The following is a 16,923-nucleotide window of genomic DNA, read 5'->3' as shown; positions in this document are numbered from 1 at the left end:
TTCAGACAGATCTCACACATTACAGTGGCCAGTAATTATCTTCCAATTTTAGCTTACCTTTGACAAATCTGTGTTGGCTTCCATTAAATTATAATTCTATATGACAAATGAGAAATTGCAGTACAGAAAATGAGTTACAAGAATTTTGTGAAGGCTATTTTAACTGTTCATAATACAGCATTACCTACACCACACTGTACTTAGTTTGTCATTAATTATAGCTCAGCACTTTTATAATAGCTCTATTTTGTTTTAGCTTTATCAACTGCATGTTTATGTATTTGAGTATTTTCCTCATCTTTACTTTAGCATGTTTTTTATTATATTTTTGTTGTTATTATTGGTACCATTTATACAAAGAGGGCAGTAGAGATATAACAGGAAATGATATGAGAGAAAGAGGGAATAATAAAATCAGTACACATCTTGATTGACAGAAGTGAAGTTTACGTCAAAAAAGTACAGTTTTTATTAGATTTCTTAACTCTAAAATATCATCATCAGCCTCAAAAATCCAATATGGATTAGGCCATACCTTTTAATTTATAAAGGGCTTGACATTAACACTCGCTCGCCAAATGTGGGTGGATTTCAGCCGTGGCGGGTAACACAGTCACTCCCACTAGTCACACACTGAAATAAACAAATTGAAATGTGACACTACGACCCATGAGTACTACCCGTACATAGTGTTTGCTCATTGGTCTAAGAGTGAAGCCTATTGTCTTGCACACTAGAGACCCACACTGTAAACAATAAGACGTTGTGGAGATTTAACTAGCGGACTGGTCGCGGTGGCCTGACGGCTGTTTTGGCCTGCCATTAATTATCAACTTAACCAGCATAAGCGATGGAAAAGCAAGCTTTCATGCACAGGAATGCACAGGAGAAAGAGGAAAGTGCCATTAAATGCTGTAAAATTACAGATATCTTCATGATTAAGGGTAGTGTTTAAAAATAAAACGACTACTAGCAGGACTGCACTCATATCACATCATATCATCAAATCACAACTACCTTTCCAGTGTTGACTTTTAATAAAAGTAATCATGCCACGTAGGAAAGCAGGAGATGTGTTTGTATGGGAATAATCTGGCAAATAAAGACCTGTACAGTCGTTTCAGGTGGACGTATTCAGTTACTCAGAACTACTACAGCTTCACGATGATAAATAAACATAAATCCAGTCAGAGCTCTGAGCAAATGCAGATGCAAAACAAACCACCCAAAAGTGCACAAAACTTATATAGGCCTACATTAAATTAATCCTGTTGTCTTAATTTACACAAAAATATTTCATAATTCTTTGCTTTTTGTTTCCAATGCAGATCATTTTTCTACTCTGTATTACAGTATTTAGCCCAGTGCTGTTATAAATAAATAGGATGAAAAAAAATAGTTTAGTTTTTATCTTTTCAATGAATCTTTTACACCCATGCAGCACTTTTATTATATAAAATAAATAAGCTTTATTAATGTCTTGGTCTTGATGGACTACATGTTTTTTAAAAAAACGAGCTTTACACACAACCTTTTCACAGCTAACGATAATATTAATACATTTTAGCACACCATAGTGAACTTTAATCATATAAAAGGTAATTTACTACCAACAAAATTGTGGCTAGTGAAAATGATGTGTGGCTATTAACTTTGGGAAATTGGTGACAAAAAAGTTAATGTCAAGCCCTGGATGCATGCATGAATAAATTTGCTTAAATTGTGGGTAGATGGAATCAGCCTTCTGCCATCGTTATCGTTCGGATCAGTGATTGAACTTGAACTTCATTTCTTCTTAACGGACCAAAGCACCATTTGACCTACTTTAAGTTGAAGAAGCAAAGTTGGTCAGAAAGTGTAACAATGAGGTAAGCTGTCCTCATATCAGCACCGGGGGGCTAAAGCAACTTCAATGGCTCCAATCTGCACAGAGCTGCCGACAAATTATGAAAACAGCCCTGAGCAACTACCACCAAAATCATGGCTATCTAACGTCTGCTCTACTGAGGAAGTGACACATTAAACACTTTTTCAATCTTGCATTGTGTACAGTGTAGTCTAGACTTCTTCTGTGCTGTCTATAACAATATGAGCGAGCCGTGAGACAAACCAGACGAGAAACAATGACATTTCAGTTTACATACTCTCTGCTATGGACCATGTGTGTTTGGACGAGTCTGGGCGACATGTGAGGCAAGGGCTGCTAGGATTGGGCTCCCCCTCATTGTAACATAGGCCGTCAATGTTGCAGGTTTTCTCCTGGGAAGCAAAGACAATAAATAAAAAAAGGTTCAGTGTTTATTTCTCTTTGAAACAAACTGCCTTTCAGAACTTAAAAAAAAGCTGTTTGGTGGCTAATTATCCAAAATCCCGACCTACCTCAGTGAGCTACATAGGTTTATGTAAAGCATGCGCAGAACATGGCAGCAGGAGAACACAGCCAGAATGTTAAAACACTTTGGTTTGAGGAAAACAAACCAAATTGTTTTTAAGGATTGCTCAAAATTCAATTCTATTCAAATTAGCTTTATTGGCATGAATGGATAACAACAATATTGCCAAAACATCATACAAACTACATAAGAACAATCAACCCCATTCAATTCATATTTCATAGTTTTATTTCATAAAACAAGGAATTAAAGCATAAAGTAAATTCAGCAACAATAAATTAGAAGCTCAGCAGTTGTACTGTTACAATTTACATTTGCATGATGAATGTTCTCTCTCCTGCAGAAAACAACACTTTATTATGTTAGAAATCATTTAATTATACATATCTAATTGATATATGGGCCAGTTGAATTTAGAAATATTCGCCACTAAACACATTACAAATATTAAATTAACATGTAGTATTTCAAGTCAGTTGCTTATTCACTTGTTTTTTTTTAAACCAATAAAGTGAAATTATTGCAATTAAGTCACAAAGATAACAATCGGTAACACACTATGCCATGAAGGACTGACATCCTGCATATATGTATATATATATACAGATTAATCACTTTCAAGTGGAGATTTAAGTGCAATCTTAATGCCTCTAAGGGTGAGATTAGTGGCTGATTCTTCACAATTGCTGTATAATGTCTAAAGCCTTTTATTTTTAGTAGATTAAAGAACTGTAATGATCAAACAACAGCAGATATGTTTCATCTGCAGTCCAAGTTACTCACGGCTGGCACAGATCTGTCCTCGGATGCTACCTAGACTAGAACTGAACTGGTTCTGAGCTGTGCTAAAGGATGTTAATTCTACATCTCCATGTTTTAAACAATGTTTCACCCAGCACAGGTGCAAACAGAGCTCTAAAACTTGATGGGGGCTGAGAGTGCAGGTGAAGATGTTAAAAGGATGAAGGAAAGCAGGCTGAGAGGATATCTTTGGAGATATTGCTACTTTTCGATCCATGTATTAAATTAATATTACTATTGAGAAAGATGTCTTACCCTCAGGGTACAGAGGACTTCAGTGTCGAGGCTGCAGATCTGGCAGGCTCCATCATACAGAGTCAGTATTTTGGCATTACTGTAGCTGTGGCCATCATTGGATACCTGCCAGCAGCAGAAGCTTGATTACTGTGGATCACTGTGAAAAGGCATTAAACAAATAAACTGAACACTAATAAGGTGAACAACAGTTGCTCCCGTTGGTACAATTCATTGTGCAATCTGAGAATAATGTTTTTAAGTAATGTCTGTAATTTGACCTTGAGGTCGACTATGGAAACAATATAAACTGCAGGTACTCTGATGCTGGGAGGCCCTCCTCAGAGATAAATGTTCACATATTTAACAGATTTAACTGCTGTCAAAAAGTATTCCCCCCCTTACTTTCTTTCACACAATTGCCAGTGGAGTAAAGCAATCAATTCCTTTTTCCTTCTAAACCACATTGAAACTGGAGAAAACCTACAGCTGCACTCTGTGGACCATTCCCACAATTGCTGCCAGCACATGGAAATAAACAAACCTTCACATCTGTCTGTTTTTCATTACTTCAGTGCAGATTTAATATGAACATCTCATATTAGGAGATTCTGAAATAGAGATTCTGAGAATAACTTGCAAAATAAGGACAACAGTATATGAGAGCTGAGAGAGAGAAACCTGAGAAAGAGAGACCAGTATCAATAAGGAATGAGATCTGCTGTTTCAACAGTTAACATTGCAGAATTGGTTGGAGATGACTAACTTTGATCTGCCAGCGGGCCAGTGGTCTGTTCGTGACAGTTTCCAGATCCAGCTCTGCAGGAGCCCGGCTATCCTCCAGGGGGAGCTGGCACTCAAGAGCCGTCCCATCCAGAAAGATGGCCAGGACAAACTGGGGCTGGTCCAGAATCCACTCCCCATCCACAAACTTGACAAGAGACACAGAGGGAGCGAAGCAGAGAGGGAGGAAGCCATGAGAGGTAGGGGGTGCAAAGACGACATAAGAGAAGGACAGAGAAAAGGTGAGGCAAAGTAGCAATACAGAAAGAGATGAAAATTTATTAAAATACAGATCAGCTGGGTATGAGTGCAAAAATCACGCATCTACCTTTTCTAATCACAAGCTGACATTGTTTAGCTCTGACCAGAATAGTGTACTGAGAAAGCGGCTTGTTCACTCTTACCCCTAGAATATTTTTCCAGTGCATGAGGTTTATTTTGCTCTGCCTGAAGACATTTAGCACGTCCAATTTGTACACAGCTGTAAATGTCAAATTATGTTTAATTAAATGCTTACTTTATCAAATAGTGACAGCTAGTAAAAACCCACATAGGCCTAATGTTTCAATCATTAATAAATCATAAATTTGATCCGATATTTGCTACTGACGTTTAAACCCCAGCACCCCCAATACGCCCACAAGCGGAAAAATTTGGACAGTGGTTTGAACATTATGGTGAACTCATCGCTTTCAATATGTGTGAGTTGGCACAGTGTAGAATTTAATAACCCTTTAAGTCACAACTACAAATCCACCATAACTGTGATTTACATAGCAGCAAAGGTCATGATAAATGGCTTTGCCATTTTGTCAATGATGATTGCTTAAAAAGTATTAAATGCAGTAAAAAACATCATACATACATACATAATCTTAACAGTGCTTGAAGAGGGCCGGTTCTCACTGGTACGCAGTACTGGCATTTCTACATACTCTTAGGTGTATCATGACTTTTTCTTATGCAACGGCACTTCTCACAACGAGCCAGCCACGCTCACAGACCACTGCAGCCAAAGCAGCAGACGAGTCCAGCAACAACAGCAGAGGAAACCACAGCTGTAAGATTTTTGTACCACTTTTCTGTCTTTACATTCTGAGGAATGTTGAAACATTTTAACTTAAATCAAGAGACCGCTGTTGTGTGTAGGTCGTGCGAGTGTGTCACTTTGGACACTGTGTCCTGGCAGTTGTGTGCAGCGTGACGACCAGCTACATTGAGGGGGTACTATCAGCAATGGAAAACAGAGGATGGCGAGCCACCAGCGAGTTGAGTCGAGCTCAGTTAAGCTGCTACTTGCGGTAGAAAAGGGAGGACCGGCTCTGGCGGCTGGTATCCAATCATTTTTTAATAATTAACAATTTTAATATTTGTTACTTTGATAATTGAAATGGTCATGCCCCTAGATAAATAAATGTACGTTGTGAACATCAGCAATTATCTCTAGTAATATGTATTCACTGTAGGAATTTAAATGTAATACTTAATGATTTGCTGATATTGGCCGATACACACCAAGTGAATCCATGGAATGGAAGTTTCTTGTATCTCGTTTTTATAACTAAACTTGCTTCTTAACCTGTTATGAGAACTGTGAGAACATATTAGCTACATACTCTCTCACACAGAGTATTTGAATGGGGAGTTTAGATGAGATCAAACACTGGATCAGAATGTTAATCACAACTCTGAGGTATAATATGATAGTGCCAGAAAAGAAAAGAGGATGCATGAACAGCAAAGTCACTGTGTAAACAAGGGCAAAAAGAAACAAAACAAGACGCAGAAAAACAAAGTACCTTTTCTTTAACAAACTCACACTTGAGCTCGTAGGAGTCCTTAAAGCCTTGACCGTAGACCTGGATGGTGGAGCAGTCCCCCTGTCGAACGTCACAAAGACCCTCCTTCTCCAACTCAGTGATCTCTGGGATCTGGTCTTCACAACAACAAAAAGTGCAGATGAGAATGGACTGTTAAACTTGAGAATTTATGGCACATCACAAACCATACGTCTCGCGATCAACAAGGTCAAAGATAGATGTGTGCAAGTAACTGCTAAATGTATCACAGATGAATTGGTGTGTGTGTAAGTCAATTTAAAACCATTATAACAAGTAAAGGCTTGTTTTTCTTTAATATATTGTGAGCTGTAGCTGTGGTCTGCTCAATAAATCTAAAGAAACAGCTGGATGTTGACTATATAAGTGAATCTCAAACTTTCATGGGGGAAATTGCTAACAATAATGGGCCAGACTGGACACAATTTATATTAAAAATAACAATATCACACGAATTATGCGTTTCTTTTTTGCTGTTTTCAGCAAAATAAAAGCTCTGATAAACCCACTGTACACTACCTGCACAGCACCAAACCACAGACAAACAAAATGAGCGACTAGTTGGTGAACATAGTGGCTCATTTACCAGTTAAAGAGCCATGTACTTCACTCAGGAGTTGGTGGAGACAAAATAGAGTGAATATATGACTTAAATTCTTCTGGTGGACAGAAACACAAACTCAAATTAATAATTAGGTTATAATTAAGTAATGTTATTGTTATGCTAACAGCTGGCTTTGCTGCCCCAAGGCAGGAAAAACTACAACATTAGTAGCCAGAACTTCCTGTAAAGGATACATGTTTTTGTGTGTGAGCCTGCTTTTTACTTATTGTATGTATTTTGTAGGGAGATGCAAGTAACAGATGAATAGATTAACAAACTAAAAGAACAACAAAATTCCTCTAAATGCAGTTATGCCAAATGCATCCAGCATCATAATCAGCTGTTAAGCCACTGTTGTTTCTGAAGTGAAGATTTTCAACCAGCTGTCTAATCTCACTCAGTGGTGGACAAACTATGTAATGGAAATTAAATTCCAGATGACCTCAAAAACATATCTTATTTATCCTCAATAATTTTGGCTTATTATCAATCTTTATTAAAAACCTCTCTAGGACTCGTGTGTCTGTGTCAGTGTATGTTTAGTATGTTACCAGACAGCACACTGCAGTCATATGACCCAAATCCTGGGAAGCAGACACAACCCCACTCTGAGCACTGGCCGTTCCAGTTGCACAGATTGGGACACTTGAGGACAGCCAGAACATCCTGGTACTCTTCTTCTCTCGTCCTCTCCTCCATTAGCCTCCTCTCACACTCATTTTCCAGCAGCGGTAATGTGGCATTCAGCCATGACAGCTCATCCTTCATCTGTAGGTCGGTAACACACATAGCCACCACACGGCTAATAAATGATTCTCCTAACAGGCGCCTGCAACCTAACACTATGCTTGAGTTTCCCACAGCGTGCTTGCACTGAGTCTTGGCCTGCTGCTCGGTCAGCCCAGAAGGCGTGGGCCACGTTAGGGAAGAGTCTGGTTGAACTGCGGCTTCATGGTCCTCTGGGAAAAAGTAGGTGAAGCCCTCCAGATCAGACTGGCTGAGGCTTTGGTGGGGAGAGTTAGAAACGTAATGGTGGGTCTGTGGCTGCTGGTGGTGACTTGAGGTTGAAGCTCCATCCCTGAAGGCTCTCATGGGGAATCTTCTTTTATGGTGCTGAGTGTCACTACCTCGATCCCGGGTGTTTCGGCTGGAGTGGCCAGGAGGTAGCGGCTGTCTTTCATTTCCTTCACCTTTGAGTAGTTCCACTGAGTTGATATACTCAGCTGTGACGTCCAGAGTGGGGATGACACCAGGGAGATGCACGTGGCCATGATGAGAGCAGGTGGAGGAGGTGATCGGTTGAGATCGGGATCTGGGAGACGTGAGGCGGGGCTCTGCCTGACAGTTGCAGTACTTGTGGGGGCTCGATGTACTCAGATGGGATGGCACAGTGTCAAAGAGGCTGCTGCCTGGAGGGAGCCTGAGACAGGAAAGGAGAAGATGTCAGTGAAAAAGCAACAGGGTTGACAGGAGGGTCTTTGCATGGCCGCATTAATCTGATGAGAGGCCCTGGGTTCCCCTAGTTGAAATGTTTATTAGCAAATTCCTGAAGATTTTCAAATAATCAAATAACATCTGTCCAACTGATACACAGTGAATGGTGTGTACTAGAACAAAGCTTTGGAGTAGATGCCTGGCTCCTAAATGACTACTAAAAATTTCTAAAATGTCTAAACCTCCTGAATAATTAAGAGGCAAAAATCCCTGCGTAGCTAGTAGTTGCTAGCTAGTCAGGTTCCAATCCCTGCCCAGAGGTCTAGTGTTGTGCTCCCTGACTGCTGATAAAGGTGGTTAGAGAAACAATTGAACAATCAGAGTTTAGTAGACAGGTTACATGTCCTCTTTCTACCTAGCTAGCTAACTGTCTAGTTACAGACATTAAAAAATGACAACAAAAAAAATGACGACAAGCAAGAATGAGAATCATGCAACTGTAAACTCGTAGAAATCCTAACTCATAAATCCACATGGCTGTTGATCAATGTAAAACATACTCCCAGCAACCACTACCAAAACCAAGACAGGTATGTCAGTCTAAAAAGCACTAACCTCCACTCAGAGATAAAAGCGTGCAGATCCTCCACTGTGGCGCCCCCTGCTGCGTGGAGGTCGTTGTCTGACCGTCCGTCGTAGGTCCCACAAAGGCCCTCAGTGTGGCTCCGGTCTGAACTTGGGGCTCTCAGTGTCAGACTCATTCCCCAGTCGGACACATCTGCACGAACAAATGCTCCCGATGAGAAGGTCATCTGCAGACAGATTCAGGAGTAAGGCATGAAGACAGAAGCATGTCACCTTAACAACAAGCAGCCAGCTAAATCTTACATTTTTACAGGTTTGTCACATTTTGAAACCTTGGGGCCACACCTTTAGTGTGCAAACTTCTACACTTTTTTTAAAATAAACAAGGTGGTCTGGCAAAGTATAAATAAAGAGCCCCTTATGCTGTCTAACATTTAAGTGATATCTTGGTTTTCTGTCTTAGTAAGAGAAGAGTTTTAATGCAGTTCAGTCATATTTGCATATTTTTTTTCTTCTCACAGCTCTTCTGACCTCAATAATAATGTTTCAAAACTGTTTAAACTATTTTTGGAAGTGCTCTGTAAGTTGCTGGGGCTTTGAGTTCAGTTGTACTCTACGTATATATGCTCAATACACAGTAGTTGAAATGTGTCTGACTCGTCCTCACTTACATTACATTACATTTATTCATTTAGCCGACGCTTTTATCCAAAGCGACTTACAATTGCTATACACATCAGAGGTCGCATGCCTCTGGAGCAACGATGGGTTAAGTGTCTTCCTCAGGGACATAATGGCGGATGGGCCAAACTGGGAATCTCTCACACCAACGGCATGTGTCTTATTCACTGCACCATCACCCACTTACCGTGACTTTGCGTCCCTGGTAGGACTCGGTGATGCGAATGCCGCTCTTGCTCAAGTCTCTGTTCTTCACGGACAGGTTAGGCTTGGTTTCACCCATTTCTCCACTGCACATGTCAAAAGCAATAACATCGCCGCCGTCCCTCACCACGAAGCCGCACACACATGAGGCGTCTTGCACCACGCTGCCGCACTCCCACTGACGAACATGAACCTCAAATGGCCAGAAACTGCTCTTATAGAGAACAAAGGTGCCTATTTGGTAGTTCTCATAGTGCCTGTAAATAAACAAATAAATTATTATGTTAATATATTATTAGTTTATTATTATTAGTCATGCAAAAATAGACAGAAAGGCCATCATTCATTATCGGCAATTTAAAATGTCCACATTTAATGAAATCTGTTCAAATGTAATTCAATTTAAGTTTATGATACAAAATATAAAGTGTGTTTCCTAGTTAACTGAACAAGAGACTGAAGTACCTGCCATCAAATGTGATAATGTGAGGATCAGTGAAGGAGTAGCAATAGGCTGAGGGAACATCGTTCACTGTTATCTGAAATGAAAAATCTATTTAATTCCTTCTTAAAATAAAATACTCGGGATGATTTACAGTACAGGAATGTTCGATTGGTTCTCCAATGTATATTTAAAAAACAATAACTGGGTCATGTCACAAAAGCAGCTTGAAACAAGCAAAAATCGTAGAAAAAAAGTATTAAAAAGAGGGTTAAATATGAACAATATACAATGCAAAAAGCTAAATATATAGAGAAATGAAAAAATATTAAATATATAAAACCTCATGAATTAATAAACCACCAGCAAAGTATCACAAATATCCGTTTCATCTGTTTACCTCCACAGGTTCTGGTGAGTATCCGTTCCAGAGAAAATTCTGTGTGACGATGGATTTAACGTAGATCTGAGTTGTCCTGTTGCCATCTTTGACAAAGTCAGTGACAGGGCTGAAGTGCACCAGGGCTCGGCTACAAACCCCGTCCCTACAGGGGCTCTGGGACAGATCCACAACGCAGGAGGACAGAGACAGATCTGCACCAAACAAACCCTCACCTACAACACAACAAGGAATGAGGTTTAGTTTATTTAAAACAGAAAACTGAAAACGATTAACATCACCAGTGAAAATCTGACATCCCACACATAGCCCTCCTTTTATTTACATGCGCAAATTTGGATAACATTTATAGACATGGAGAATTTTCTATGAAAAAACACACACTAATATCTCCTCACATTATTTGCACATTAACCCTTATATGCAAATATATGAAGGAGAGAGGAGATCTTCAATCATCACATGCAAGTCGCACAGCACGTCTAACATTTCTATAACAAGGAGCAAAAGTTTTTAATGGATAGCAGGTGTGGATATGTGTGGTATCAATCTGTGGTGTATATGTATCTAAAGGAAAATATTGTACACAGTCATATTATAGCTGTTTGCAAGAGTTTAAGTATAAGAGAATGAATTAAAGAGTGTATTTTTTTAGCTCTAATGTGAGCCGCTACCATTAGCACGCCTGGATAGATTAATACTTATATTATTAGTGAACTAGCATTAATTAGGCCAAAAGTTAATTGACTATATCATTTCTATGCATATCAGTTCACTAAATTAGTATGTCAGATTACACATATGCCAGTGTAACACTGGTCCCGGTCCTGTATTTGGAATTTAGTCTACTCAATGACTTTTCCATACACATTTGTTCATCCTCATCCTAAAATCCTCTTCTTGTGTGAAAGTGAAACACACAGTTTGAAAACACCTACAATGAACAATCTAACATTTGTGTTGTTTGTCTAAATAACTTGTGTATGTGTGTTTCGAAGGTAAATATTTGAATCGGGTGTTGTGCCGAAAAGTGATCGTCCGAAAAGTTTGGTAGTTTGGTAGGCCTATGTCTAATTTCTTTGTTTATATTTGGAAAACGGACTGTAGCCTATAATTAACATGACCTACTTCCGACTTAGATATAAAATGAAGACAATTTTGCAATCATCCTTATGACTCTGCATTATTTTACTTGCTGTGTAGTTCTACCAACCAATCCACTCTTTTTTACCTGTTAAAATACCTTTAAATGGCCAATACAACCCATAAAATGCAGTATTTCACTTGCCAGAAAGTGATTGAAGAGACTGGGCGATACAGCACCAGCAGACGGCAATCACGACGATCACTTTTCGGCACGACACCGGCACCGCAGAGAGTGGCAGCCCGACACAGCACTGTGCATTAATTATTATAGTTATTGTATTTGATTGTGTATATTTTTATACATCTACGTAGATTCTACTTTTATTGTATTTTGTTCTTCTCTTTACATTCCCCTGTGCTGCTGTCGCAACTTGAATTTCCACTACAGTTGATTAATAAAGGGACATCTTATTTTATCATCTTAGTCTGAATGGTCTTATATTAGAAAGAAAAATTCATCATACTGTACTATAATACTAGGACTAACTAGCTCTACCCTACAGTACAAGAACAATGCGTCTTATTATTTCTGTGCCTGCTACATGTTTGATCAACTGGCAAAGATGCACTAGATGTATAAGCCCCATGCACTGTATAAGGATGATATCATGTATGTAGCTGTCAAATGCATATTTAAGCAGGTTCTTCATTCATTCATACAAGTCAGCAGAGTAAAACTTAAAAAGTTTTCAGCTAACTCACCATGGAAACAAGTTAGGAAGTTAAAGCTGAAATCTACCAGCAACAATTTCAGCCGTCAGAATCAATGGTTGCCATCCATTTTGCTTTTGTTTACTTCTGTCTAAAGTGAATGACTCATGGTTCAAATAACAGTGGATTTTGATTGGTAAATCTGCATTTTCATTATAACTGAGAGCTTGTCGTAGGACAGGTTGTCAGGTTCTCACCTTTACTGCTTGTGCTGAGCTGCAGGGGCAGAGTACACTGCTCTGCAGGGGAGGTGAACTCTTCCAGGCATGGGACAGAAACTGTGCTCTCAACCACCAACTCATACAGCCTCCCATCCTCAGATACACTGCTCACCTCTGGTCTTAGCTGCACAAAACAGTTATAAAACTGAGCAGCCCTTTCATACATAGAGAAAACTTCAACAGCAACACATGATATTCAGAGAGAGAGGCATTAGGCAAAATGATATTTCTTTAGCCAACAAGCTTTTGAGAGAGCATCAGATAACAGGTTTGAATGGCAAAGAGGGAAAATCTAAATTAAATATGCTGCAGACAGAACCACACAGACATGCAAAAACAGCACAAATAATCTCTTCGCTCCAAAAAAAACTAAACTAAATAAAACTACTTAATTACTGTTATATACCCTAATCCCAGCAAAGAACTCCTGACTTTCCACTGAAGCACCACGGACGTCGGGAGAGTCCAAGAAGAAACTGGAGCTGGAGCAGTAAATCTGAGAGACGGGGAAAGAAAGATATTTGTTGTTGTTGCTGAAAGGTTTTACAGTAGGTGAATGGTAGCTAACAGTCGGACTTCATTTGTTTTATGCTTGCTCTTGTCTTTGGGATCCCCCCTTTAGTCCACTTTTTGACCCATTGAGACTCATTTTAAAACTGAACTGGACTCAACAAAGATCATGTTAAACCACTGAACCCCCTGCATCAGACCTTGTCCCCCAGACGGAGGTTGAAGCCGTCCAGCTCAATAAAGGTGGAGGTCTGGATGGTGGTCTCTTGTTTGAGTTCCTCTTTCCTGCCCTCAGGTGAGAGGCGGGACCAGGCCACCACGTAACCCAGGGAGTTGTTGGAGCTGTTTCCAAAGCTGCACTTAAGGTAGACTGTGTTTCCTGTCACCTCTGAGACGATCACGGGTACAGATGGAGTGGGAGGCTTTGCTGACCGGAGAGAAGAGACGATGATAATTAGTTTATTAATTGGTTTTTGCATGTTGTAGGCAGCTTAAAATCAGAGGCGGGAAAGGAGGTTAATACGACTTTTTGAACTTTTATAAAGACATCAAGGTTGTATATCTGTAGTAGTAGTAGTAAATGTACATCAGTGTCTTTTGTCAAAGTGAAATAAAATATTAAATTGGCTCAACTATTTCTTTAACCTCCTCATACAAGGATTTGTGCACATTTGAAAAAGCCAAGTCCAACCCCAGGCTACCTTTTGGACTTCATCAATAGTTACAATATAGTCAAAAAGTATGTGGACGCCTAGTCTCCATATCCCTGAACTTGTGATCTGGGATTTTTTGGGCTGGGACACTTACTTCCAATTCAGGGAAATCATAAGGTTACAGCATACAAAAAAATTTTGCTGCCAACTTTGTGGCAACAGTTTAAAGCCCTTTCCTGTTTCAACATGACAATGGCCCTGTGCACAAAGTCAGGTCCATAAAGAAATGGTTTTCCCAATTTGGAGTGGAAGAGCATGACTGGTCTGTCATGACTTCAACACCATCCAGGTCCAGATACCCTGAGAAAAGTCTTCCCAGAAGAGAGTGGAGGCCGTTGTAGCAACATATTAATGCCTGTGGTTAAAGACTGAGCTGTATCAAATATGGGTTTAACATTTAGTTGTCTAAATACTTTGTTCAGGTGTCTGTGTATTTTTGGTTATATGATCTATATAGTGTTGTTAGAGAAAATAACAGCCGAGGTGATATACTGTAAGTTCCATGCTTTATCCAGGAACATGTGAACAGGACCATTTCTTTGTGGGTTCAGTATGTTGTATCACTAACCTTTTTTTGGTTATTGCAACTATTAAATTAACAACTATAAACTGATAATGTAATGTAAATATTTGGCTGGAGACTGGTTCTAATTTCCATTCCAAAAAAACAACCCACTACGGGAAAGTAATCCAACTGCTACATCTAAATAAATTACTCATAACTGAATTAAGCAAATTGTTATGCAGAAGAAGGTAGCTTAAGCTGAAGGACATTAAATCATGTAAAGTATAAAAAGTATTTAAGCAGCTCTAGCCAGAAAATATTCAGCAAAGCCTGTTCTCTGAATTAAAAAGAAGAAAAGTGAGCTTGGGAATCACAGCAAGCCGAGCCTCTATTATTTAAAACAAGTTACTGAACATGTTCGTTGATATCTCTAATTAAACCTCCCTCCTCCTTTCCACCTCTGCCATCTTCCTAAAACCTGCCTTGGTGTTATTCACAACCTGGCTGAGGGCCGTTGCCATGGAGACGAGGCCCAGCGGACCCCGGGACACATGCTCAACTCATTAAGAGGGGCGGTGAGGGGGCCGACGGTGCATTCCTGACCGCATGGCAACTCCCTGACCTACTGATTGCTTCGGTGTTTGACCTAACACGAGGAGACAAGCGTAAGCCATGAACACAGCAGCAGGATCCTCACTTTTACATGTTCCATCGATGTTCACCTCGTTAGGGCCGCACGGCTGCGATGCTGTGGGTAAAGTGTCCGACATTTCTGTTAGATAGGTAAGAGAGCAATAACAGCACTTAATCAGAAATCAACAGTAATTTACATACTAGATTATAGTACAGAGAGGAGACTGTGAAATTGATGCCACCGTACACTTTGTTTCTAAGATCTTATCGCAGAAGCAGCTTAGTTGCACACAAGTGTTGGTATGATGTGTATCCTAAAAAGGAAGGGAAAGCTTAACACTTATTCCTCTGCTGCAGTCTTATTCTACAGATCAACATTTTGTGTTGTCTCTTATAAGCCAGCATAAAGCATTATGAAAGTATAAGTCATATATAATATAAAGTGAAAACAGCGTGTTGATTTAACATTATCAAATACAAGCACATTTGAACTTTAGCTGCTTGTCTTATTGTTCCATTTGTGTAATATAATTACATTAAGGATTTTCACAAATACAGATTTTTTTGTTCTGACATACCCTGTGCGCAGTATCCCATGCATCCCTGCGTGGGCTGGAGCAGGTAAACGTAGAAGTCTCCACAGTTGCGGACGGTGACCGGGATGCGGAACATGCAGCAGTCTTTGCTGCCGCTCTGGAAGAACTGCCAGGCAGCACAGGCCGTCAGCTTCCTGACCTCCAGAGGCCCCGGCAGAGACTCACCTTCACCCAGAGACAGCCACACAGGAGCCTGAGTCCCACAGTGGTTAACCTGAATGTTTAGAAAGAGATAGAGAGGAGAACATCAACACAGTTTGATGTTGCACACATTTTGACTGTCTAAGTTGAGACTAGATTAACGAAAGCTTTTACATTTCTTATCTTAATAATAACGTGTTATAGTCATTATTTCAGTTAGCTTGTTAGTGATATGTTTTGTTTCAGAAACAACTGTCTTAATATACTTTGACAATAACGATTATTCTAAAAACTCTGAAAAAGCTCTGAAATGCCCACTTTTCACCAAAGATGTCCCCAAAATACACAACCACTTTTAAATAATATAGCATAAATTTGAAAATTTTGAAAATTGCAGATGTTTTTGACGAAGCTAAAGTTTGCTGCAGTTAATTCCTCTTTGAAAAACTATTTAGGACGACAAATCAAGCCATTTATCCGCCATCAATAGAAAGACATTGCCTTCTTATGTAACACATGTTCACAGCGATCCTCTCTTCCTTCCTCCGCCCAATCCTGTGGATATCCATCACCCAGGGAGAGCAGTGATGCCCCGGGAACGGCTGACACTTCAGATGGATCCCGCAGTCTCTTCACAGCAAGCCACCCGCAAGAAATGAGACACGTTCAAGCTCTCCTTGCACTCTCCTTCATACATATGTACACATACACTTTGGCAGTGACAAACAGTGATTGAGGACAGAGAGGCCACCTCAGAGTTTCTCCACATGAGGTCACAGATGGGGTCATGGGATTCAAATACAAAAAATTTAAATAATTCTCAAACACTTGAAATATATTAACACTTCTATATAATGATCATGGACCTCACCACATGCTTCGGAAAGAAGAGAATATGAAAGTGACTGACATAATAAAATAAGACTTCTCTAAATGGGGATCATGAGTTTTACAACCTTCAACTAAGGTCACAGCTGACACATGGTAAAGGAACAGCCGGAAACCTAAAATCTTACTTGGAATTTTTGATAAATATCCAAAAAGACATTTCAGAGAGTTTAACCAGATATTTTTTTTTTTTTTTTTTGACAGTTGGAAAATTCTAGGGTGATAACAGTCAATTTGTGATGCTGCAAGTGAGCAGCTGAAGTAGCTGAAGGGTTAGAGAGGTGACCTTGGAGCTCAAAATCTGGCAGTTTGGAGTCCTTGACTAAGTGTCTTAAAGCCCGGAACTGATGAGGTGAAGCTGCTAAAGTGTAGCTGAAGTTGCAGTGGAGTACCCTGCAGCCTTGCATGCTCACTGGATCTGTACAGGTAAGGAATAGTTTAAAATTTTGTTAAATACGCT

At 39.7% G+C, this 16,923-nt stretch overlaps 1 protein-coding gene across 2 annotated transcripts in view; it reads right to left on the bottom strand.

Annotated features, from left to right (window-relative positions):
- The window catches only part of vwdel (von Willebrand factor D and EGF domains-like), a 33,708-nt gene that overhangs the window by 12,167 nt on the left and 4,618 nt on the right, over positions 1-16,923 (bottom strand). The window contains exons 3-16 of one of the 2 annotated variants that reach the window (XM_038710591.1): positions 15,417-15,648; positions 14,903-14,977; positions 13,188-13,414; positions 12,884-12,973; positions 12,454-12,601; positions 10,400-10,614; positions 10,023-10,096; positions 9,541-9,814; positions 8,703-8,899; positions 7,205-8,073; positions 6,011-6,147; positions 4,195-4,359; positions 3,450-3,554; positions 2,145-2,259 (exon numbers count right to left, since the gene is read on the bottom strand). In XM_038710591.1, the coding sequence (XP_038566519.1) occupies positions 2,145-2,259; positions 3,450-3,554; positions 4,195-4,359; positions 6,011-6,147; positions 7,205-8,073; positions 8,703-8,899; positions 9,541-9,814; positions 10,023-10,096; positions 10,400-10,614; positions 12,454-12,601; positions 12,884-12,973; positions 13,188-13,414; positions 14,903-14,977; positions 15,417-15,648 (2,923 nt within the window). The remainder of the gene's footprint in view (positions 1-2,144; positions 2,260-3,449; positions 3,555-4,194; positions 4,360-6,010; positions 6,148-7,204; positions 8,074-8,702; positions 8,900-9,540; positions 9,815-10,022; positions 10,097-10,399; positions 10,615-12,453; positions 12,602-12,883; positions 12,974-13,187; positions 13,415-14,902; positions 14,978-15,416; positions 15,649-16,923) is intronic. The other variant, XM_038710593.1, reaches the window with a different exon arrangement.

The sequence above is a fragment of the Micropterus salmoides genome, unplaced genomic scaffold, assembly GCF_014851395.1.
Source record: "Micropterus salmoides isolate LMB-PRFRI ecotype aquatic unplaced genomic scaffold, ASM1485139v1 Ms_hic_scaffold_11, whole genome shotgun sequence".
Lineage (NCBI taxonomy): Eukaryota > Metazoa > Chordata > Actinopteri > Centrarchiformes > Centrarchidae > Micropterus > Micropterus salmoides.
This window is presented reverse-complemented; position numbering and strand designations above follow the sequence as displayed.